This window comes from Falco naumanni, chromosome 17, assembly GCF_017639655.2.
Source record: "Falco naumanni isolate bFalNau1 chromosome 17, bFalNau1.pat, whole genome shotgun sequence".
NCBI classification, from domain to species: Eukaryota; Metazoa; Chordata; class Aves; order Falconiformes; family Falconidae; genus Falco; species Falco naumanni.
In genome coordinates, this window is record NC_054070.1 from 2,337,774 (window position 1) to 2,360,911 (window position 23,138).

At 59.5% G+C, this 23,138-nt stretch overlaps 1 protein-coding gene across 4 annotated transcripts in view; it reads right to left on the bottom strand.

The window, feature by feature from the left end:
• The window catches only part of LOC121098670 (receptor-type tyrosine-protein phosphatase V-like), a 34,979-nt gene extending 17,159 nt beyond the window's left edge, over nt 1–17,820 (bottom strand). Inside the window, exons 1-18 of one of the 4 annotated variants that reach the window (XM_040616941.1) lie at nt 17,439–17,817; nt 16,276–16,339; nt 13,659–13,925; nt 12,393–12,662; nt 11,590–11,856; nt 9,852–10,124; nt 8,948–9,208; nt 8,104–8,376; nt 7,366–7,635; nt 6,577–6,846; nt 5,844–6,116; nt 5,275–5,547; nt 4,552–4,821; nt 3,895–4,167; nt 2,804–3,076; nt 2,001–2,273; nt 854–1,123; nt 92–373 (exon numbers count right to left, since the gene is read on the bottom strand). In XM_040616941.1, the coding sequence (XP_040472875.1) occupies nt 92–373; nt 854–1,123; nt 2,001–2,273; nt 2,804–3,076; nt 3,895–4,167; nt 4,552–4,821; nt 5,275–5,547; nt 5,844–6,116; nt 6,577–6,846; nt 7,366–7,635; nt 8,104–8,376; nt 8,948–9,208; nt 9,852–10,124; nt 11,590–11,856; nt 12,393–12,662; nt 13,659–13,925; nt 16,276–16,339; nt 17,439–17,504 (4,468 nt within the window). In that variant the 5' untranslated portion in view covers nt 17,505–17,817. Of the gene's footprint in view, nt 1–91; nt 374–853; nt 1,124–2,000; nt 2,274–2,803; nt 3,077–3,894; nt 4,168–4,551; nt 4,822–5,274; nt 5,548–5,843; nt 6,117–6,576; nt 6,847–7,365; nt 7,636–8,103; nt 8,377–8,947; nt 9,209–9,851; nt 10,125–11,589; nt 11,857–12,392; nt 12,663–13,658; nt 13,926–16,275; nt 16,340–17,438 lie in introns of all 4 variants that reach the window. The other 3 variants (XR_005831322.1, XM_040616942.1, XM_040616940.1) reach the window with 3 other exon arrangements.
• Between the last annotated feature and the right edge of the window lie 5,318 nt (nt 17,821–23,138).

The following is a 23,138-nucleotide window of genomic DNA, read 5'->3' on the forward strand; positions in this document are numbered from 1 at the left end:
GGCACCTGAAGGAGTCCCCATGACTTATTAGCAACACTGGGTGTCTTCTCCTGGGGTCTGTGGCAAGACTGTAGGAAAGAAAGGGCCTCACCCTCCACTGTTGTGTTGCAGAGCAGAGTCACAGCCTGGCTCCTCATTGTGTTCGTGCCCACTGTGCTCACAACAATTCGGTAGGAGGAGTTTGGCCACAGCCCCTCCAGACTGGCCTCGCTTTTAGGGATGCTCATGACATACTTGGAGGTGGGAGGACCATCATCAGAGAGTCTCTCTGTCACCACCTCATAAACCTCCACATCTCCAGGAGAGCTGGTCCAGTTTAAGTAAAGGCTCCTTGACTCTGGTAGGCATTGCACATCCTGCACTGGGTTTGGCTCTGCGAAGGAGATACAGCAGGTTCTGAACTTACTGGATCAGAGAAATCCCACCCTCAGCCCATGCATCGGCTCAGAGCCAGTATGGTCCTCTACTGTGTCCCCCTAGGTCAATGAGAGAGGAGCTGAGCTAGACACCTGTGACCTGGAAGCCTTCTGTGCCAAGGGCCACAGGACAAAGTGAATGGATAAGGACCTGAGCGGATCTCTTACAGGAGAGGCAGACCACTGGAGATCTTTGCAGAGTCCACTTTGCTTCACAGGTAGCCAGGCCACAAGGTGATGGGAAATCTCTGTGATGGAGCTAGCTTAGGGAGCTGATGGCTACCAGAGGGTCACCTTGCTGGCTTTCCTTCTCTCCTACCATGAAGACTTCCCATGTTTCTGTTGACACCCAAGGGCTGAGCCAGTCTTGAGGCCACCCAGGCATTTCTCTCCCTTCCAGCCTGCGCTCCCCCATCCCCACGGCAGTGTATACCCACCCATCGGCACTGCCAAGGGTTTGGTGCTGCTCCAGTAGGGCCCAGCCACACAGCTCAAGGAGACAGAGTAGTTCCTCCCTGGGATCAGCCCCTGCAGGAGGTGCTGGACTTGCCCTCTGCCGAGGGCATGTCGCCAGGGCAGCGTGCTGTTCCTGGGATCCCGCAGCCACAGCTGGCAGTCGTCCTGCTCTCCAGAGATGCTGCCCCAGGAGACGAGCATCGTGTTGTTCCCTTCAGCCACCGCAGAGAGATTTTTGGGAACTGAGGGGGCTACAATGAAAACCACACCGGGGAGAGTTACTGGCATGCATGTACTCTCTTCCATCCCAGAGATACAAATAGAAGATGGGTAATATGCAAGGAAACTTCATATGTTCAGTGGTAACATTTATGCAGCTGCTGGGTCCCACTAACAGAAATGACCTTTAAATGACAGCTGGAGAACATGCAGAGTGAAGAGCACGAGGAGATGGGTTCTTCCCCCTGCTAATTAGCAAGCTGCATTAGAGACCTGCCTGAAGGGCTCTGCACATGACTCCCAGCACCCTGCCAGGGGCTGGCTGAGTGTGGGAGCAGAGATCTCTAGATTCCCCAAGCAAAGTGCAGGGACTGTGGGGACAAGCACATGAAAAGGCTTATTGTGCTTATCTGCAATTTCCACATTCCTTAAAAAAAATATATCCCAGTCTCCCCTTATCCCCCATGCCAGGAATTTTCTGAGTGCCTGGGAGAAAGGCAGCAGGGATGGTGGGGTGTCCTCCCCCTGGCTGTAAGGCCTTGTGATCTCCCAGGCTGTGGGTGTCCTATCAGAGCAGCACTACTGCTATGAGATCCCTTGCTCTTGTTCAGTCACTCGTGTCTGGAGGAACGAGCTTGTGTGACCAGTGGGGCCACGAGCTGACGATCTGCCTCCTGAAACAGCAGCCACGGCTGCCAGACTGTCCTATGGGCAGCAGCATTGCCCTGCTCTCCCCTCCGCTGGGGGCTTGCGTAGCCCACGATCCCATTGCTAGAGTGGTACCTACAGCTTCCAGGCAGCAGCCCTAGCTGTGTCCCTGCCCCCTCCCACCACCGGTGCCGAGCCCACCCAGCTGGGGAAGGCTGAGCTTCATGCATGGTGCAAGGACCTCCAGCTCTTGCCACTCACTTGTCCAGTCGCTGATGTTTTCTGCAGCGGCTGCGTAAGGCCCTGCCACAGCTGCCACTTCCAGCAGGTATTTGTGTCCTGGAGCCAGGCCAGAAAAGGTGAACTTGCTGGTGCCTTTCCCAACAGATACATTGGCTGCCACAATACCTGATCCCGAGTGATACAGAAGAAGCCTGTAACTGTCTTGTCCTTGGGGTTCGGCTTGCCAGGATGCACTCAGCCTGTTGGGATACCCCTGGTTTGTCATGTACACATTACGGGGTGCCAGCGGGTCTGGAGAGACAGGATGGGAGACACGTCAGTGAAGGGCCTGAGGACACTGCCTGGGTATCTTGGCAGCGCCGTCAGAAAGGAGGCACCATATAGGACAGGGCACTTCGTCTCAATTGAATGGCTGCATCCACCAGCCTGGAGGCAGCTAAAAGCAGCTAATGCAAGCTTCACGCCGTGCAGGTCTGAGCAGACACAGCCCCGTCCCAGCTGGAGCGAGACACCCTGAGATGGGTGAGGAGGGAGCACCCAGCCAGCCAGAGGGGAGGCAAGGTGAATGCTCCGTCTGCTGCTCCCTCCTCCGTGCCTCTCCTCTGAAGCACAGCCCCTGGAGCTTCAGCTGGCCTAATGCAGGCTGGTGGAACCGATGGTGGGGGTGGGCAGAGCCCTGCTCAGTGCCATGCCACTGATGTGCCCTTGGGTTCAGGCAGGGCTCGAGGTTTGCCATGATGGGCAGCAGGGCTGCATCCTTTGCCATGAGCTTTCATAACCGCCCAGCAAGGCACACACCACACTCAAAACAGGGTACTCACACGTCCAGTTGCTGACATTCGCCACAGGTGTCTGGTAGGACCCAGCCATGGACACCACCTCCAGCATATACTTGCTTCCTGGGGCGAGTCCCATGAAGGTGAAGTTGTGGGTGTCTCTCCCCAGTGAGGCTGTAGCTGCCACGGTGCCCAGTCGTGCGTGGTACAGGGTCAGTGTGTAGCCATCTCGGCCCCCAGCCGCAGCCCCCCAGGATGCGCTCAGCCTGTCGGAGTGCCCCGTGCTCAGCAAGCGCACGGTGGCTGGGGGCAGCGGGCCTGGGGAGTCATCAGACCTGATATTAGGGATTGGAGACCATGCAGAAGGAAAGAGACACTTGATGGGCACTGTCCAGCAGGACAGATGCTCCCTGAGGGCTGGAACTCCCAGATCCCCCCTAGCACACTCATTTTCTCATTTCCACCCCCATCTCACCCCACCTTTAATGCTGCTCACCCTTTGTGGTCCCTTACTTGCCTACCCTCCTTCACACAGGTCACCCTCATTTCCGCAGCCCCACTGGAGCACCTTTGCTACCGCTGCTTGCACATGCATCCTCCAGCACCCCGCTGGTGCGCAGCTGCCTGGGCAGGGCTGGCACAGCATCTATACTCTGGCCTGAAGTCTTTCTGGGTGGGGAGAAGTGCTGGACTAGTCCATCTCCCATCTCCATGGATGGACTAGTCAATCTCCATCAGGAACCAATAAGGCAGCCTGTTCTCCTGGGAGGACTGGGATTAGCCTCTTGTACTACACTGATTCATTTCACAAACCGTTACGGTAAGGTGGTTTCCACCTGCTGGAGGAGACTCAGTGAGAGCATGAGTGCTCCTGTACGAAGGGAGACGGGGCAGCACAGGCAGAGGGATGTCCCCGCCTGGGCACAGCTGGGCAACCCTACATGTCATCAGCCTGGACTTGTACAAGTACGTCTACAGTTGAACATCCACATGCCCATGAGGGTAATAGTGTGCACATGTGCGTGCACATCTCCAAAGATAACAGGTCCCCTGTAAACCTCCCAGCCTTGCTCAGGACTGCCCAGGGGTGCGACATCTCCCACCCCTCTGCAGGGGACACTCCTCCAGGCACTCACGTGTCCAGCCACTGATGTTGGGTGCTGCTGCCTGGTATGGTCCAGCCGTGGCACTGGCTTCCAGGGAGTACTCATATCCCGGGGTCAGGCCCGTGAAGGTGAAGTTGTGGGTGTCACTCCCCAGTGAGGCTGTAGCTGCCACGGTGCCCAGTCGTGCGTGGTACAGGGTCAGTGTGTAGCCATCTCGCCCCCCAGCCGCAGCCCCCCAGGATGCGCTCAGCCTGTCGGGGTGCCCCGTGCTCAGCCAGTGCACAGCAGCTGGGGGCAGCGGGCCTGGGGACAAAACACAGGTCACTGCCAGGAGCCACATTTGGACTGAGAGAAAGGAGATGCTCTAAGTCTGCCAGGCCTGTGCTGCAGGAGGTGGGTCAGCCCTGCAAGATCCCCAAGGCTGGCCTTGCCTTGACTCACTGGCAGCTGCCTTCTCCTTGGCCCTGCCCAAGCCCGTGGATGCATGTGGATGCATGTGGCCAGGCCACAGGATCATGTACAGATTCCCCACGCTGCATCTAGCAGGGCATGAGCACTGGGTGCTTGCATGGATGGGAGAGGAAGGCAAGGCAGGGTATGGCTGCACCAGTACGGCCTCTGATTTGAACTGGGAAGGGGGCAATCTGGTGGAGGTCAGCCGGCTTGCAAGTACAGCATCGTACTCACGTGTGCAGTGGGTGAGGTTGGGGGTGCTGGCGTGGAAGGGTCCAGCTGTGGCCTTCACTGCCACGCTGTAGTGGCTGCCAGGGCTCAGGTTCCTGAAGATGTGACTCCTGGCATCCCCACTCAGCACCGTGTGCCCAACAGGAGCGCTGGAGGCAGTGCCATAGACATCCACCACGTAGCCTTCTGCTCTTCGCCCCATTGCTTCCCAGGAGACCTGCAGCATGGAGGCAGAGGGACTGCCCAGGGTGAGGTTGTCAGGGGCCAAGGGGTCTGGAAAGCAACTGGGAGACAGTCAGTCCTACGTGCCACTGCTTGCTGCTCAGAGCTATGAGCTATGCTTTGCCCAGTGGTTCCTCATGCTCTGGCAGTGCTGGACCCCAGCCCCCAGCTCCCACTGGGTGGTGGGCAGGGTGGCCACCAGAGATCCTCCCAGAGAAAAGCATGGGGAAAAATGGGCAGACAGTGCACGTGGCTCTGCATGCAGTAGCCCCAGGGTTTACAGCTGCACATGGCAGGGGAGGTACCCAGAGCCTTTGAGGTGGGTGGTGAGGATTAGTTGCGGAAGGAGTGAGGACAATGAGCAGAAAGGTGGGACAACTGTGTGGAAGCTAGGGGCACAGATGGTTTGGGATGGGGAAGGTGGTGGTGGATGCTCTGCAAGGCTCAGATGGAGGCTCTGGGGCACAGTGGAGTGCTGTGTCAAACCCAGCCCATCAGACTCACATGTCCATTGGGTGACGTTGGCGGAGGAAGCTTCAAGCGAGCCTTTCACAGCAGTCACCTGCACAGCAAACCTGCTGCCTGCCTCCAAGTGCATCCAGGTGACGTTTTGGGCATCTGGACTCAAGGTCTGGACTCGATTCTTGCTCTGAGTGCTGAGGCTATACAGAACAATGCGGTAGTGGTCCCTCCTGCCAGGGGGCTTGTTCCAGCACATGTAAAGCTCTGAGGAGCTGCCTGGGTTGGTAAGGCTCAGGTTTGTTGGTGCAGCAGGAACTGTGAGGAAAGAAAGACATGTGAATCAGAGATAAAAATATCCAGTTCTGAACACGCAACTGTTTCCAGGGAGGACACTTGCATTCCCCAGGCAGCCAGCAGCAACTGGTCAGGAAGGGCTCTGTGCCCATATGGTACAAGGTGGCTGCAAGAGGCAGGAGATGGCTGCAGGCCAGCATCACCGGGAACCAGGCCAGGGCGCCCTCCTCTCCTCTCCCTGAGGAGATCCCCATCCTCTTCTGGAGCCCCTTGCAGTGCTCCCACCCAAATCACCCATGGATGGTATGGATGCTCACCTGTGCAGCCAGTGATGCTCCTGGGGAGGGAACGGTAGGGTCCAGCTACTGCCCAGATACCAATAAGGTAGCAAGTTCCCGGTTCCAGCTGTGCCAGGGTGACATTGGTGCTGTCCTTCCCTGCTTCCAGCTTCCTTGCTGGTGCAGAAGAGCCCTCCTCATGCATGCTGAGCAGGTACCCATCTCTCTGCCCTGGAGGGGTCTCCCAGTGCACAGCCAGAGCCCAGGCAGTGCTGACAGGGCTTGCCGACAGGGAAAGAGGAGGCAGTGGGACTGCGGGAGAAAAACAGCATTACAGGAGACAAATCTGGGGTGCTCAGGGCTGACTCTAGTTTGAGAATGAAGCTCGGAGCTGCGGGACTGTGAGTATTTAACATGCTGTCTAAAGACTGCTGGAAGCAGTGGATTGCTCCCAGATAAAAGCTGCTCCCTGTGTCCCAGGTGGAAAAGGTACATCACCACCACAGCTTGAGCCCGCCTTGCCCCAAAGCGCTGGGGCAGGCTCGCAGCATGCACCACTCAGCTGCTGGGCTCAGGAAGAGCGAGGGTCCCAACGAGAGAGCCAGCATCTCGAGCAGGAGACAGGCACCAGTGGGGTTGCGGGGACATGGCCACAGAGCTCTGCTGCAAGAGCAGCCCTGGGACCCCTCTCTTGGTCCTGAGCCCCTTTCCAGGTCAAGAGCCAGGCTGGGTACCAGAGATGGGTATGGGTGCAGAGGAGCTGCGTTCCTACCAGTGTAGGCGATGGCAGTCTGAGAGGAGGTGCGATGAGGCCCAGCCTGAGTAATGATCTCCATGCGGTACCGGGAGCCTGGCACTAGCCCCTCCAGGTCAAGCTGGGTGACTCCACGGGGGACAGACACGTTCCTGATGATGGACAGGGACTCAGCCACCGAGAGCTGTACCAAGTGCTCTCTGCCACCGCCTGACTCCACCCAGCTGACATGTAGGTCCTGGGGTCTCCGGCCAGGCTGTACACTCACGTTAGCCAGAGACAGTGGATCTAGGGGGAAACAGCACGGAGATCCATGAGACGGTGGAGGAAAGCATGTGGGGAAGCCAGGACACAGCCTGGCCTCTGTACAGACCTAAAGGAGAAGCAGTGCCAGCGGACTGCCAGCTCTACTGTTGTCCTGGGGGAAGTTGCCCGCGCATGTCCCCAGGTGCTTTACTGAGAGGAGAGCGCTCAGCTCCCCAGTGGGCTGCTACGCTCCATGGCCAGGGAGCAGCAAGCTCATAGGGGTCTTTGTGCTTCCTCTCTCACATCCCTCTCCCACCAGTCCCAGGCTGGCCTTGAGATCATGAGTGGTTTAGGCAAAAGGTTCAGCTTGACTGGGGAAAGCCTGAGCTGAGGAAAAGGGTCTTTTGGGGCCCAGAAGCCAGCACACAGCACCTAACCCATGACACGCGCTCCGATTCCCAGGGGCAGGGAGCATGCAGGTCTCACCGGAGCCCTCCCTCCGCTCAGACACGTCCCTGCCACTGCCAGTCTTGCAGGAGGCTGAGGACACTTCTCACTCACATGTCCACTCAGTGGCAAAGTGTGACGAGGATCTGTACGGGCCAGCAAGGACGGTCACCTTCAGGAAGTACTGAATGCCAGGGGACAGCCCCAGGAATGTGAAGTTGTTGGTGTTTGGCCCCACTGAGATGTTCCTCTGCAGTGGATGGCTCTTGCTGTAGAGCTGGAGGTGGAACTGGTCCACATCGCCAGCACCCTTGTCCCAGAAGGCAGAGAGTCCCAGTGGGCGTCGGGTGTTGGTCAGGGTCACGCCGGCCGGAGCCAGGGGGTCTGAGAGAGAAGAGACATCCAGGCAGTGAGAGGCAGTTGTGGTGCTGCTGCCACGGTGCGGAGCGTGGGCTTGAACACGCTCGTCCTGGGCACCTCTGCCGCCTGCCCCTGGTGGGCTCAGGTCAGACGCCAGCCCCGGCATACCGCACCCCAGAACAGCCTGAGCTTCTGCTCCGCAACAAACACGGAAGCGGTTCCCCACCTTTCCCGCTGGGCGACACTTGGAAGCATTTTCTGTTCATTGTTGGGTTTCTCCTGCACAGAAGACCCCTTTACTTCCAACCTGGCTGAATGTGGCTCTGGCTGTCCTTCCACTCCTTTCTGTCTATGCACCCCTGGCCCTGGTTCCCCTGCCTCCCCATACGTGGTCCACACTTTGCCTTTATTCCGTGCCATGAGCTTTCTGCTCTCGTTGGCAGGCCATGGTTGCAATTTGCAGTAGGATTGAGGCGGAGGTGTCACACTCACGTGTCCAGTCCGTGGCTGATCGCACAGGGGATCTGTAAGGTCCAGCCATAGCAGCCATCTCCAGTGTATACTGGCGCCCAGGGACCAGGCCCTCAAAGGTGACATTCGTCCAGTTGTTCACCACAGTCACGTTCCTGACCCACTCACGGGACCTGGTTTCCCAGAGGGTGCCTGTGTAGCCGGTGCTGCCAGAAGGAGCTGCTTTCCAGGAGGCTTGCAGAGAGGTGCTGCGGCCCTGGTTGCTGAGGGTCAGCTGCTCTGGAGGCAAAGGATCTAGGACAGGAAAAGTCTAGAGTCACAGCTGCACCCAGACTGGAGTCACCTGGCAGAAGGACAACCCCAAATGTGCTGGGGCTCCAGTCCCTTCTCTGGGAAGACCCCCACCTGGCCGCCCGTGGGGTCTGAGCTGGCCAGCATCCCCCCTGCTGACACCCACACACCAGTTTGGCAGGGACTGGGCCAGCACAAGAATTCAGGCTGACATGGTGAGAGGGCTGCTCTGGTGCTGCAGGAGGTGGTGGGTGGGATGGTCTGGACCAGGGCTGTGGAGAGGCTGTTTAGGGCGGGTGCAGCCCAGTCGGTGCCACAGCAGGCCAGCCCGAGGGAGGAGGAGGAGGAGGATGCCACTGGGCTCTGCTGACACTTGTGCTGGGTGACTGGGATACAGACCTGGGTCAGACACATGCAGCAGCACTTCTGCTTTCCTCCTGAGCCTTTTGCCCTTTTATTGCATGAAGCTGCAGAAGACCCATGCTATCACATGGCTTGAGAAACGACATTGCAGGGAAGGGCAAAATCCAGTGGGAACCCCAGAGCTGGCTGCAGTGAGGGCTGTGGCACTCACATGTCCAGTTGGTGATGCGCCGGGGTGAGGATGTGTAGGGGCCAGCCACGGTGCTGACCTCAAAGGCGTAGAGGGTCCCAGGGCGGAGGCCCTCGTAGGTGAAGTTCATGACACCTTTGAGCAGCGAGCTGTTCCCCATGGTGTGCTCCGCCGGGCTGAGTGCCAGCATGTAGCCCTCTCCCGTTGCCTCCTCCCAGCTGGCCAGTAGGCTGGAGGAGCTCCCCTGGCTGGACAGACTCACACCAGATGGTGCTAGTGGCTCTGCAAGGGACAAGGACGGGATACTGCACATCACTGCATGTGGCAGTGCATCAGGCAGCCAGATTGCTCTCTGGACACTCTGCAGCAGTCCCCCCACCGAACAGGGGCAGCCAGCACCGAGAGCCTTTTATTGCTCTAGGCACCAGGGGCTGAAGGAGTGCCCCCCCGTGCTGCTTAAGGCTCCAGTCCTTCCTTCCCAGGGCAGCAGCACCAACCATGGCTCCACGAGTCACCCGGGAGGGCCCGGGCACAGGAAGATGCTGCTCGGGGGGCACCAGTGGCACTTCACTACTCGCCAAACCAGCTGCTGTGAGCACAGGGAGGGGCAGCCGGCTCGAAGCCCGCCGAACTCTGAGCCCAAAGGTTACTGCGTAGGATCTAGCTTTGGTTTGTGCCTGACACTACCTGGCACAAGTCCATCAAGGACCTCCAAGTCCTTCACCACAGGGAACTACGAGGCAGCAGATTTTGCCGCTCTGACCCACAGCTGACTCTTGAGACCTGGTACCGCTGTGCTGCACAGCCCCATCTCTGCCCCTGCCGCAATCCCCCTCCCCATCCCACCAGCCTCCCTCCAGGCATCAGCGCCTCCATCAGGCAGCAGAAACGGCCTCCAAAGGACGTGCTGGGGCTTTCTGCTTACGTGTCCAGGCTGTTGTGCTGCGGGCTGACGCCCGGTAAGGCCCAGCCACCGCCATCACCTGGACAGAGTATTGCTTTCCGGGGCTCAGCCCGTGGAAGGTGACATGACCATTGTCGCCGCTGACAGAGATGTTCCTCGTTGGAGCACCGTCCTCTCCCTCCTGCAGCGTCACCAGGTAGAAGTCCCTCCCTCCTGCTGGGGTGCTCCAGTGAGCCTGCAAGGAGCTCTGCTCCTCTGCACTGCTTAGGGTCACATTGCCAGGGCTCAGGGGGTCTGGAAGGGAAGGGAATGGGATTGTGTGCATCAGGATTATGAGGTGCTCTGGACCTCACACACCCCTGACCCTTGTTCCTCGCTTATCTGCAGGGTTACATCCAGCTTTAAGACGTCCTTTTGGAGCATGCTGTCTCTGCTCCCTAGCACAACCATTCCTGGTCTAGCAAAACTCAGACAAAGCTGGCAGCCCAGCTCGGAAATTCCTAAAAGTCCCCCTCCTCTCCATTCGTGTCCTGTCACGAACTTGCTGATATTCCCAGGACGTGGCCTGGACCAGACTCCTGGATGGACGCCCCTGGCTCATACATCTGGCACCGGGGACTTTTGTTCAGTTGGGTAGGTCAGAGCTGCAGCCAGCAACAGCAGGGATCAAGTCATTCACTTCATAGCAGAAACAAATGAACTGGGGCTGTGGATGTCTTCCAAAATCCCAGCTGCAGTCAGCAGTGAGCAGGCTCCAGCTTCCCAGACTGGCAGGTAGAGCAGAAGAGAGCTGGAGACTGGTCATCTGGTGGCACCCAGGTCCTTCCAGCACACGCCTGACCTTCCAGCATATGCCAGGATGAGTCACTGGCCACAACAGCTCAGAGTTTGCAGCTTGGCACCTCCGCAATTTGTTGCTCCTCACTACAGAGGGCCAACACTTTCCTGGCGTTCGGCATGAGCCTTGCTCTCTCCAGGAGGCCAGGCTTGCCCTCTCCATTTCCCCTCTGGTTTTCCTGGTAACGTCTGGGAGAGCAAGTCCAGGGACAGACCTGTTTGCAGTGCTGTGGCATGGTGTCGGCAGCAAACCAGGGCTGCAGTGGTGGAAGTCACAGTCTCTCACGGCTCTTGTCAGCTTGAGCCAGGAGGTGGAGGACGCTGGGTTGAATGGTGCAGCTAGCTGGGCTCTGGGAGGACTACCCTCCGTTTCTTCACCTGCCAGAGGCTGGCTTCCTTGGCTGTGTTTGCACAGCACCTGGCACATTAGGGACATCCACCAGGACGAGGTTATCAGGTGCTACCAAAATATACTCTTGATAACAATCAAAGAGGACCAAACACCCATTTCCCTCCAGAAACTTCCAGTTCAAACCAGCTGAACTGCTATTGCCTTGCCCCCTGTTTTCTCTGCTGCCCTTGGACAGCCCTGAGGCACATGACAGCCTGGCTCCAGCTGCACCGAACACTAGTGGGATCTGCTGCCCCTCCCGCCTCCTCCGCAGGGAGAGGCTGATCCCAGTGCATCCGAGGGAGAAGCAGGCTGGCACTGGGAATTCACCTGCCATGGTGACTCACTGGCCCTGCTATCTCAGTGCCCCAGAGCTGGGTCCTGGAGCAGCTTTTGGCCAGGTCCAAGCAGCAGAATTGCCCTCTGGACCCAGGGGTCTGGCAGGAGGCCTCTGGATTCAGAGGCTGGACCAGAGGCAGGGAGAAAACCAAGTCACCAAGGTCCTCCCCCACCCCTGGCCATCATACTCACACGTCCAAGCGGTGGCATTGGGCCCCACCGCAGTGTAGGACCCAGCCGTGACACTCAGCCCCAGCCAGTACGGGGTGCCGGGGTGGAGATGCTGGAAGGTGTAGCTGGTGAGGCCCCTCCTGGCTGACAGGGTTGTGGTCACCGTCTGGGTGAGGAGGTTGCGGAGCACAAGGTGCAGCCAGGCGGCCCCCGCAGCACCTGCCCAGGAGGCGACGAGGCTGGTGCTGGAGCCGGGGCTGAGCCTCAGCTGGGTGGGGATGGAGGGAGCTGAGGGGAGAAGCAGGAGGCAGCAAGGTTCAGCACCAGGGTTGGGGCTCCCTGGACCCTTCTCTCTCCCCAGGGTCTCCTATGGCCACAGCTGCTCCCTTGCCGAGGGATGTATCTTCCACATCCCTTCCCAGGCAGGCTGAGGGGCTCTTAAGGCCCCTCCATACTGTCACGCTCTTTCAGGCTGCAGGGCAGAGGGGCTGGCAGCTTGGTAACGCAGCTCCCACCACCCAAGACCTTTTGCCAGGACCCCCGGACTGCCCTTCTTCCACAGGGACACAGAGGACACAAACCCAAGCTGCTGATCCCTCAGGGCAGGACCGAGGCGCAAGGTTTTGCCCCCAGCCCGGCACACCGGGCTTACAGCAGGGTCGTGAAAAACTCCCAGCTGCTCCCCATCAACACAAAGTCTCCACCACAGCCCTGAAGGACACCTCCCCTCCTCCGCCAGCCCAGCGCAAGGGTGCTGCATGCCTCCCACCAAACCCATTCTCCCACCCCTTCCCTCCTGGGCAGGCACACCCATCGCTCCCTACCTGTCCACTGGTGGATACTGGTGCTCGCCTGGCTGGATCCAGCCAGCGTGCTGACCTTCAAGGCATACTCGCTGCCAGCCAGCAACCCGTCAAACAGGAACATGGAAGCGTTTGGCAGGATGGACGCGTTTCTCACAAGCGCCTGGGAGTCGCTGTGGTAGAGGGCAAGGTGGTAGCCATCTCGCTGCCCGCGGGCATGTGCCCAGGAGGCACGGAGCACCTCGGAGCTCCCGCCGCTGCTCAGGCTCAGGTTGTGGACAGGTGAAGGACCTGCATTGGACATGGCACAGACAGCGTTGGCTAGTTGCCTGGCGATGCCTGACCTGCTAGGCTGCTCAAGGGCTGGTGGGACAGTGCCTTCACCTGGTCAGGTCCTGCCAGCCAGCTCCACAGGACCCAGCCCCCCAAGCACGGCCCCATCACCCCCCTAACAAGTCACCAATCTCCCATGGGTTGCGTGGGCTGCACCAACCCCTTTGGAACCTCTGCACAGTCACTCTGAACTGGGCAGGAAGGCTTGATCAGGGACAGCACACCAGGTGTGTGCTGAGAAAGGCAAAGCCACCAGCACTTACCTGTGAGTTCACTTGCTGCCAGGTCCTCTGCTCCTGCCTTCCTGTGAGCATCAGCCCCTGCTCCCTGCAGCCACCACTGCTGCCTGACACCATTTCTTTTGCTGGCCAACCCCCTCCCTCCAACTCTACTCTCCTTTTCTAGGTTTTCCACCTTCACATGCACTGATTTACTCAAGGATCTTCTGTGGCGATGCAGGTAAAGGCTTCCATCCTCACCTGAGCTGTGGACTCACCAGCCTTGCCCCCTTCCCCCAGTCCTTGGCATCAGCTAGGGAGGGCACAGAGCAAGGCTCGGTGGGTGAGCCAGTGATTGGCAGAGATGTGCCAAAATCATGAAGCAGATACTACTTCTTTGTAGCTCTTTCTGCACCTCCAGGCATGACATTTTCCACCCCTCAGCTCTCTGCAGTCCATATCATAGGATGGGCCATCATTAGCTATATTATTCCAGAACATATAGTGTGAACACTGCCCATGCAAGATCCCTCCACATGGATGAGAGAAAGATCCTTGGGGCTTGGGGGATGAGGGGAGGACCCTAATCCTCATGGAAGCAAAGAAAAGCCTGACCTCCCCATGAATGCATGGGAGTCCACACAGACCTGTACTTCACACTATCCAAAGCAGTGTAACAATCACTGGCAGGAAGACTGAGACCCTTTGACTCTGCAGTTACTGGGGAACCCCTTACTTGTCTGTGCTGTGACTGTCTGGCTGGTGGTCTCCATGCAGGCAAACACGGCTGTCACCTCAATCTTGTAGCGCATGCCAGGGGTCAGCCCGTGGAACCAGAAGCTGGTGATGTTGGGTCCAGCCGATCCATTCTGCAGCAGCGTGCCTGATCCCAGGGAGGAGAGGGCGAGCAGATATCCCTCGGCACCCCCCTCCGGCTCATCCCAGGACAGAAGGAGGGAGTCTGACCGGCTGTGGTCACTCACACTGAGGTTCAGGAGAGTTCCTGCAGAGGCAACACCAAAACCTTCAGCAGGGAGCTGTGGTGCTGCCAGTGTCCAGCCTGCAGGGCCAGGCTCCCCAGCCCACCCACCCTGGCACAGGCCACCACCATGGACACTGCCCCCCTTCAGCCAGGTGCAACCCCAAGGGCTCTGAATAACCTTTGGAAAACACAAGAAGGTTCAGAAACCCTCATGGACTGGAGTCAAAGGCATGTGGTCATGAAAGAGATGCTCCTAAGCATGGAGCATCTGTTCCATTAGAGAAAGACTAGAAGGCTTCAGGCAACCACATACTTTGTCCAGACAGCTCTGGTTCACGGCAGAAAAGTTGCCTTGGCTGGGTATAATGCATCACTTACACCTTGGCTGGTTTGAGCCCCCCAAAAATGTTGAAGGGCTCTGGATCCACCTTGCAGAAGAAAGACAATGGCCAGTGAGGAAGCAGGATGGATATGGCAGTGGGGCTGTTACACTCCCTGCAATAGTCTCTGTGTGGTCTCTGACAGAGGAGAGGGTAAAGGCTGCTTTGGAGGGATCCAGGCACCGAGTTGCCACTGTCCTGCCCAGCACACAGATGACATGGGAAGAACAGGGCACTGCATACGTGGAGGAAATGTGGGGCCAGATTTGCACAGCCCCCTGCTGTGGTGCGTCTCTGCCTTGACCGTGCAAGTTCAGCACGCTGTGGCTACAGGGCTGGTGCTCTGCCATCCAGATGGACTGTCTGGGGACAAGGAAGTGGCCTACAAGGCTTGGCCTAATTGGTGGGTCAGCGGCCAAAACTGCTATTGAATCTCTGCCCTTGGAGTTGCTCAGGAACCACCTACACAAACAGGAGCCAGACAGAGCCTGTCTGTTGGGACCAAGCTGGCAACATGACCCTTGCAGGCTCCATCTCTGCCTCCCCATGCCTCCACCAGCGGATGGCCACGCGCTCCCCATCCCGTGAACCATGAGCTCTCTATTGCTTTCAGCATTTGGAAAACACCAGAACAACTCTAGTGCTAATAAGACATTTATGTAATAATTAGCACTTAAAATTTATGATGTGCAACAGGCTTACATGTGATCTAGCATGGCAAGAAAGTTTTAAACAAGCACGGCTGTTGCCCCAGAGGTCTGCCCAGGGGGCTGCCTTTACACAGCAAAAGAGGAGCAGTGTGAGGTGAGCCCTGGGCAATGGGCACCTTTGGGACTGCTCAGGCGCTGTGTGTGGCCTCCCCACAAAGCTGGATAGTTCGGGGTTTTTTTTTACATGCAAGTTGTTTCATGCGATGCTGTTGTTTGGAGCCTGCTGCCACGCTGAGAGCTTCACTCAGCAGATGAGAGCAAAGGGAATTGGAGAAGTTAGATGGACACAAAAGGAGAGCATGTAGTCCCCCTGGGAAAGGCCTTCTCAGTGCCATCCCTGAGCAGTTCAAGTGCAGATTTATGAACAGACTGCTCAGGAACGGTTATCTGAATGTAGCTGGGTGTCCACGGATCAGGTGCCTACACCTGGACCAGCTGCCTTGGGCTCTCTTTGCTGTCCCAAGATGCAGAGACCCAGCTGCAGCAGCTTGCGGAGTACAGGGCATGGCTAATGACAGCCAGCAGGATTGTGCCCTGCGTGAAGTTCAAACAGGGATGGTTTTTCACTGCAGGCTCTTTCTTATCTCATGAAGGTATGAGTTCTCCTCTCAGGCTTGTCTGCTTCTCTCAGGTTTCCAACAGATTGCATCACCTGCCTCCATCTGTCACTCAGCAATCTTCACCCAGCAGTACAAATGCACTAATATCTAAGTGGAACCAGAGGCATCCTCCAGCCCTGAGGCCCATGATCACAACACTGCTCAGGTCCCCATGGATAAGATTTGCTAACCACATCGCAGACAGCGACATCCAGGTACACCCCACGCCCTGCCTGGGCCCACGCTGTGCGGGCCCCGCGCTGGCTCCAAGCACACAGCAGCCCTTGCTGGCTGCAGGGTGAGCACAGAGGTGTTGCCCCAGACAGCTCAGCACAGCCGGGGGGCTGCCCCACGGAGCACAATCCTGACCAGCCAGCCACAGGGGCTCTGTGCAGGGCACCTATGGCTGCGCTGCAGCTGAGCCCACTTGATGCTCTGCAGGAAGGAGAGAGCTTGGAGACTTGTCTGTCTCTCATGCTGCCCCCCATTAGGATGGTTGCTGGCAGAGGATGGGGCTGACTCTCTCCCCTTCCCTGGCCATTATCTGCAGCCTGCGCTAACTCTAAAGCAGAATATTTACAAAGTTACTCCCAAGTTCTGGCCCAGCACATTTGCTCATCTCACCACTCCCAGGCACCAAGACCGTGCTCTGCAGCCTGGGAACCTCTTTGCGTTGACTTACCTCTACCACTGAGTGCACCCTGTCCCTCGGGCCCTGCCCGTGCTGTCTGGTTGCATCCCTCGCCCTGGGGGTAGAAGGTGTCATGTGAGAGACGGGCAAGGTGAGGTGGTCCGAGCCCAGACCAACGCCTGAGAGAGGTGCCCTGTGCCAGGCCAGGGTTCAGGCTAGCCAGGCACAGGTCCCATCCTGCCATGACATCTGAGAGCTGCGATCCTCTGGGGACTGTGACCCCTTTTCCCAAGACAGCCCAGGCCACTCACTGCTCACATCACCTTCCCCTAGCTAAGGCAGGGGGACAGACTCAGCAGACACAGCTTGTGGGCTGTCTTGGCGTTCTGCACGTGTCCTGGGACTGCAGACCAACATGGGGTCATGCCCACGGGGAAAGACATCCCATCAAAACAGCCAGGGCACAAGGGAAAGATTTGGGGAGGAAGGGAGCTCTGGATAGGCCCTGGCAATCTCATTCCATCTACAGGCACCTGCCCTTCCCGTGGCCATGGGGGGGTAGGATGCAGGGATCCCAGACCTCAGTCCAGCTGCCGTCCCCCACGAGCTGCAAAGCAAGGGCTTGGCCTGAAAGCTGCAGAGCACCCAGCACCCTCCACACCACAGCAGGTGCGGAGCCACGCTCACGGGGCGCCCGTCTGCCCACAGCCTGCTCGCAAGCAGGGTGTGCGCTGCCTTAGGCTGAGGCTAGCTCCCTCCACATTAAAGGAAATGCCTCTGCCCACTCTGTCCCGCAACAAGCCTCAGAGCAGCAATCATCTTTCTGCAGTTATTTTCCCCTTGGCTTTGCCGGCTGACTCACTTCTGGCTCCCCCACCGACTGCCGTGCTGTTGGAAGCGTGTGCTGGGGGGGGGGGGGGGGGGGGGGGGGGGGGGGAGGGCCGGGCAGGGGAGCTGCAGACCCCCGGGAAGAGCGGCCGGGCAGCGCCGGGGGCGAGGGGCACGGCGCCGGGCCGAAGAGGGCACGGCTCGGGGGGGAGGGAGAGCCAGCTCTAATTGCGAACGCCGCTAATTTGGTGCAGCTGCAGGGCTGGAGCGCCAGCCCAGAAACATGCCGTCACTCCTCAGCGGGGCAGGGCTGTGCAGAGCCACCAGCGAGCTCGGGGCCCAGCGCCTGCAGGGACAGTCGGGGAGCTGAGGCGACACGGGCTTACCTCGGCCAGCGTTCCCAGGAGCCGCGGCACCCACAGCACAAGCAGCAGCAGCGGCGGTGGTCTCATGGGGAACGAGGTGGCTGCAGATTAGAGAGATGACAAGTTGGGGGTGGGGGTAGCTTCTCAGCAGTGGCTGTCCCCAGCCTGTCCCCTCTCCCCTGGCAGCGAGGGGCTGCATCCCCGCATGCTTCCCGAGGCAGGTGACGGGCTGACATCAGCGCCGCCGGCAGTCCCCGGGCTGGGAGCAGCCCCGCCGGCCTGGATGTGCTGTTGTTCCCGCGCGTCCGCGTCGCTCTGCGGTGGCTCCGCCGCTGTCCTGCTGCGGGCCTGGGCGGGCGGCGCGCCCGGGGGCGCGGAGGGGGGGCGCTCGCTGGGGCCGGCTCTCCGAAGGGCTGGAGCTCGGGCTGGCCATCGGGAGGAGTTCGGCGGTTGTGGGAGTTGGTGCGGAGAGGGGAGGAGACAGGGAAGGACGGATGGCGGCTCTGGGCTGGGAGTGCCCAAAGCAGCCCCCAGCAGGGGAGGAAGGGCAGACCGCAGGCGCCGGCCGCTGGGCTCGGATGCTGGAGGGAGCATTGGCACGAGTGCGGGTCCGGGGTGCTGTGCACCTTGCAGCTGCCTTTGTACCCAGCACGTTCATGCACCGTATCGCTCTCCGTACGCGTGAATTTCTGCACAAGATGCTGATGGGGAATGGGAGGTTTGGTCAGGCGGGGTGAGGAGGGAGATGTCGCTCTGCGTGATGCCCATGGCACAGGGGCAGGCAGACTGGAGTTTGGGGGGTGTGTGCACGTATTGTGAGAGGTTCCTGTGCGCTGCATCCCACTGGCACAAAGATGCCTGGACCACGCTTTGCCCATTCAAAGGGCTGGCTGGGTCTGAGCTGCGCCCAGTCTGCTCGTAGGTTGTAGGAGTTGTACTTTCTGCTGCTGCCATGGGGAGCACGCTGTGCCCCCCGAGCTGTGTGCAGGGCTGTGTGTTGTGTGGTGCTGTGCTGTGTCTGTGCAATGCGTGGTGGGATGCCAGCTCTGATTCAGAGCAGAGATGCCATTGGCTTCACATCAGTGTTGGAGATCTGGGACAGGGCTGGAAGAGGTTCAGTGATACATTTATCCCAGAAGCCAGTGCAGCCTGTGTGGCCATGGAAGTCTGTCCCAGTAGCCAGCACAGCCACCAACAGGAGCTATTCAAGCTCTGCTCATTGCTGTGAGCCACCAGGCTGTCAGGGTGGGGCACATTCCTCAGCTGGCCCCAGGACAGCAGATTCCCTCCCCAAAAAACTCAGAGGTTTGTCAGGTGGGATCAATGACACACAGATCAGCCCCCAGTGCCTGGGAAAAGACGTGGGAAAGCCCCAGCACGTAACTGAGAGGAGGACACAAGGCCCCCCAGTCCAGGACCCATCTGCCACCCCAGGTCCATCCCCCAAACCTCCTGACAGCCCCCAGGCTGATGGGCCCAGCTGGGAAAGCAGACAGAGGACGTGAGTTCCCTTCCCTTTGCACGGAGGACAGTTAATTAAAGAGGCCAAGCGGGGCTGCTGCCAGGACTCCTGGTCCGTGCCTGCAGGGCCACCCGCTCCCGGCGGGCCCCGTGGGCGGGGCTTGCCGCTAGGGGCGGGGCCATGCCGCTCCCGGGCGGGGCGGGGCGGTCCCCGTGGGCGGGGCTTGCCGCTAGGGGCGAAGAACGGTGACAAGTCTCGGGCGGTCCGGCCCCTGCCTGCAGCGGGCGGGGGGATGAAGTTGTGCTGGCCGTGCTGCTCAGCCCGGCCGTGAGGGCTCGTTTGTCACCTTCGCCTCCTCTGTTCAGGACTCGGAAGTCCCCCCAGCAGCGAGGCACAGCTCAAGAACCAGAGGCCCTTCAAGTCACTCTGTCCCCAGACATGCCCTCCCCCTGCACGCTGGTCACAGGGATCAGGGTGGGAGCAAAAGGCAATGCTTGGCTCCAGTGCAGGCAAGCTTTTTAAATCCTTAATACTGGCAGCTCTGGGGAGGGCTGAATGCCAAAAATGCAAGCTGTACATCTGCTCAAGTGATGGAGGCCCAGGGTAAAAACTCTGGCTCTTAGGGATCCCCTGATAAGCACTGGGGACTGAGGTCCACCAGCACCTGTGGTGGCAGGAATGACCCGTCAACCAGTGCCACAGACAGCTGGGGACACCCATCCCTGCTGCTGGATGTCAGCATGGCCAGGGGCTGCCCATCTCCCACAGGAGCCGAGTGAAAAGCGGGTGCTCGCAGGTACTGGAGGTGATGCTTTCCAGCCACTTAGAGGGATGGGGAGGGAGTCCCCCTCCACGAGCCGAGGCAGGAGGAGGTTTGGGCCTGGCTGCTGCTGTCTCCAGTGGGCTGGAGACTGTTTTAAAAGGCCCCTTTCCAGACCTGGGCGGCTGCAGCCAGCTGGGAGGAGGCTGGAGCTCCCTGCTGCAGCGAGGACTTGCCAGGTTTACCCAGGGGCCCAGGCTGGGAACTGGGAGATTATAGCTGGCTTTTCCCCAGACACGTCTGTAAAGAGGCTTTCAATGGATGTCCCACGCGGGTCCATGGTGGGGTGCAGGCTGTCAGGCCATGCGCCCTGCCACAGCGGTGTGGGAGGTGACCCCATGTTGGCCGGGGACTATGGGGCAGTTTGCTGCTGTGAGCAGCCTGGAGGGCCAGGATGGCTGAGGCAGAGGCAGGGGAGGCTGGGAGCGGAGGGGACCCTGTGGTGCCCCCACAGCGTGGCAGGTGATGGCAGAACTGAATTGGAGGAGCCCCTGGCCGATGAAGCAGACGTTGGAGGTTAGGATGGAGGGCTTTGGTGGGCTGAGGGTTGTGTTCAAGGGTGATGGTGCTGGAGTGACCCTTGATTATCAAGGAAATCCCTGGCAAGAGATTTGGCATCCCCCAATGTCTAAGGCATGTGACAGGAGGCAGTGTCCCCTGCAGTGGCGCAGACAGATTTTCCCAAGCTACAGAGTCAAGGTGGGACTCCTCTAGCTTCAAAGCACACCAAAGAGTAGCTCCAGGCCAGCAAGAGGACAAACCCACTCACTGGAGTCCTGGGAGACTCCAGCTGGGACTGTCTGCCCTGCCCAGCTGGGGAGCAAGATGACCCCTTGTGTACTTGCTACACCTGCCTGCCACCAGCCTTACGGCAAAGCTGGTCGTCTCCACGTCCAGGCACTTGGGCCCAGTGGGATGGAGTTGCAAGGGAGGTTAGTAAATGTGGTATCTCAGGAGCTTGTTGGAAAACAAATTCTGCTGCCACAGTCCCGCATGGGAGTACAACTCCACCACCAGGGAGCTTCTCCGGGCATTGGCTTGCCCAAGGACCGAAGGGTCTGCCTTCCTTCCCTGATCTCTGGGCTGGGGAATCGAGCAGGGACTCCTGGAGGATAGTGTCTCCGTCCCGCCGGAGCCTGCTGCCCCACTGTACCACTGCGCCACACCTCCCCATCCAGGAGCAGTGGTGACCCCCTGCCCAGCATGAGGATGGGCTGGGGGGATGCCTGGGGAGGATGCCATGCTGCCCATCAGGATGGGACTAACCTCTGAGCACAGACCCAGAGCTGTGTCCCAGCAGCTCTCCTAGCCTCCACATGCTGCTGGTGGCCCATCACGGGGCATGCAGAGCTGGCACCCCACTGGCCGTGGGCACGCATCTATACCAGTCCCACTGATTTAAACCTGGGGACCTGGTGGTTGTGCTCCCTGAGCTCAGCGAGTTTGGGCTGTGTCTGCGGTGGAAACAGCCCAGAACACTGGTGGGAGCCAAACCCAGGCCCTGTCCCTGGCGCCGCAGGGCTCAGCAGCCTCCAAACTGGACAGAAGCAGCTGCTCATTACGTGCCGGCACCACTCTCCCCGTGGCCACCCCAGTGACACCATGCCACCACGGGTAAGGACAGAGAGAGCGCCTGTCTTCAGCTGGAGATGCCAGATCTCCCCTCACATCCCCCTGACAGTGAAGCCTTCAGCTGTGCCAGACCCAAAAACAACTGCAGAAGGCTTCTCCACCCAGCAGCTGGAACCAGGCCTGGAAACTCAGGGGCTGCCAAGTCATCACATTTTCTGTGAAGTAGCAAAGGCTACCGCAAGAAGCAGGGGGATGGGGGATGCCTCGCCGACCATGAGTGCTCAAAAGCTCTGCTGGCCAGCGCTGGGGTGGGACTATGGGGTCTGTGCAGCCAAGCCACCAGGTCCCGCAAGGGGAGAGCCTTAGGCTGGGAGATTGTCCTTGCCCTGGACCCCAGTGGGATCATGCAGTCTGGAGCAGAGAGAGGAAAGGGGACCTCTGACAGCATGTCCATAACTGGTGTCAGGTCTTGCTTATGCCGAGGGACAGCAGTCACAATGCAGTGAGAAGCATCCTGTCTGGCAAAGGCTCCAGGCAGTCCTCCCGGGCAGTGCCCACCTCAGACCAGAGCAGAGCCCACCCCCCGTTTGCCTTCGTACTCCATGCATTGGCCTTTGCTCCAGGCGCCCTGGCCACAGAGATAGTGGCACAGGGCTTGTCCCTGGCTTATCACCCAGACCTGAGGGTGGTCCTCCACGGCTGGAGAAGTATGGCACCTCCCTGGGAAGCACTGCCTAGGGGCAGGATGAGCAGGGTGGGCAGCAGAGTGCGTGCCTGCGGTACCTGAGCATGCCCAGTCTCAGAGAGTCTGTGCGTGGTGACAGCCAGCGGGCGGGCAATGCTCCCAACGCTGGGCACAGGCAGTGCCCAGCAGGGTTCCTGCACACCGCTGCCAGGCGACAGGTCCCCCGAGGGACTCAGCCTGCCACCCAGAGGGGGCACAGCCATGGCCTGGCACTAGGCCGTGAACAATGCTGTCACTGCATGGAGGTGCCTGTACCCATGTCTGGATGGGCAGCACTGCTGTCCGCCTGGAAGCTCTGCCATCCGTCCCTGGGCAGGACCCCTAGCATCCAGCCTGGCACTCTGCCACAACATGTTGCCCTGGAGCCCCATGATGTGGGACACTGGGGCCACTGGGACTGGGCTGGGAGCAGTTCTGGGTCTCCTGTCCCGCCTCGGCCCAGCAGCCACATCCCTCCAATCCCTGTCTCTCCTTGTGCCCACCAGTGCTGTGAACTGCCCCAGGCCACAAGTTCTCCCTTCTGCCACTTCTGAGGTGCTGAGTGCTGCCTGGGGCTGCGAGGGAGGAACAAGGGGAACAGGCTATTCCTGGGACAGAACCTGCAGAGGATGCGGGTGCTGCTGGGACCTCTCTCTTTGCAAGGTTCACACGCCACCGTTCTCCAACCCTAAACCCTAGAGCACTGGGATGCTCTTCCTTCAACCCCTTGCAAGTGTTTAATCATTTCCACATGGAGCCCTGCCAGCACCCCTGCCTGCCTCCTGCCCCAGGCTTTCAAACCTTGGAGCTCTTCCCATTTTGCAGAGGAGAGGGCAGGCAGGCAGTGGGGGACGTTGCCCTTTCTGCAGGGCAAAGCTGTGCCCAAGGCATACGCAGCCACACTGTGGGACAGCCAGAAGTTGCAGGAGTGACTCCCGTGCGCGGGTGACGCTCAGCGCTCCCCCCTCTCCCCTGCTTGCTGCTGGAGACCTGGCAGCCGAGCCCAGGGTGCCTGCGGGTGCGAACCAGGCGCCTGCAGACCTGGGAAGAGCAGCACTGCGGGTGACTCAGAGCACGCCCAAAGCCTGTAGAGCCGGGCGGACCTGCTCTGCCCTCCCCCGGGTGGGGGTGCCGCCCCGGCAC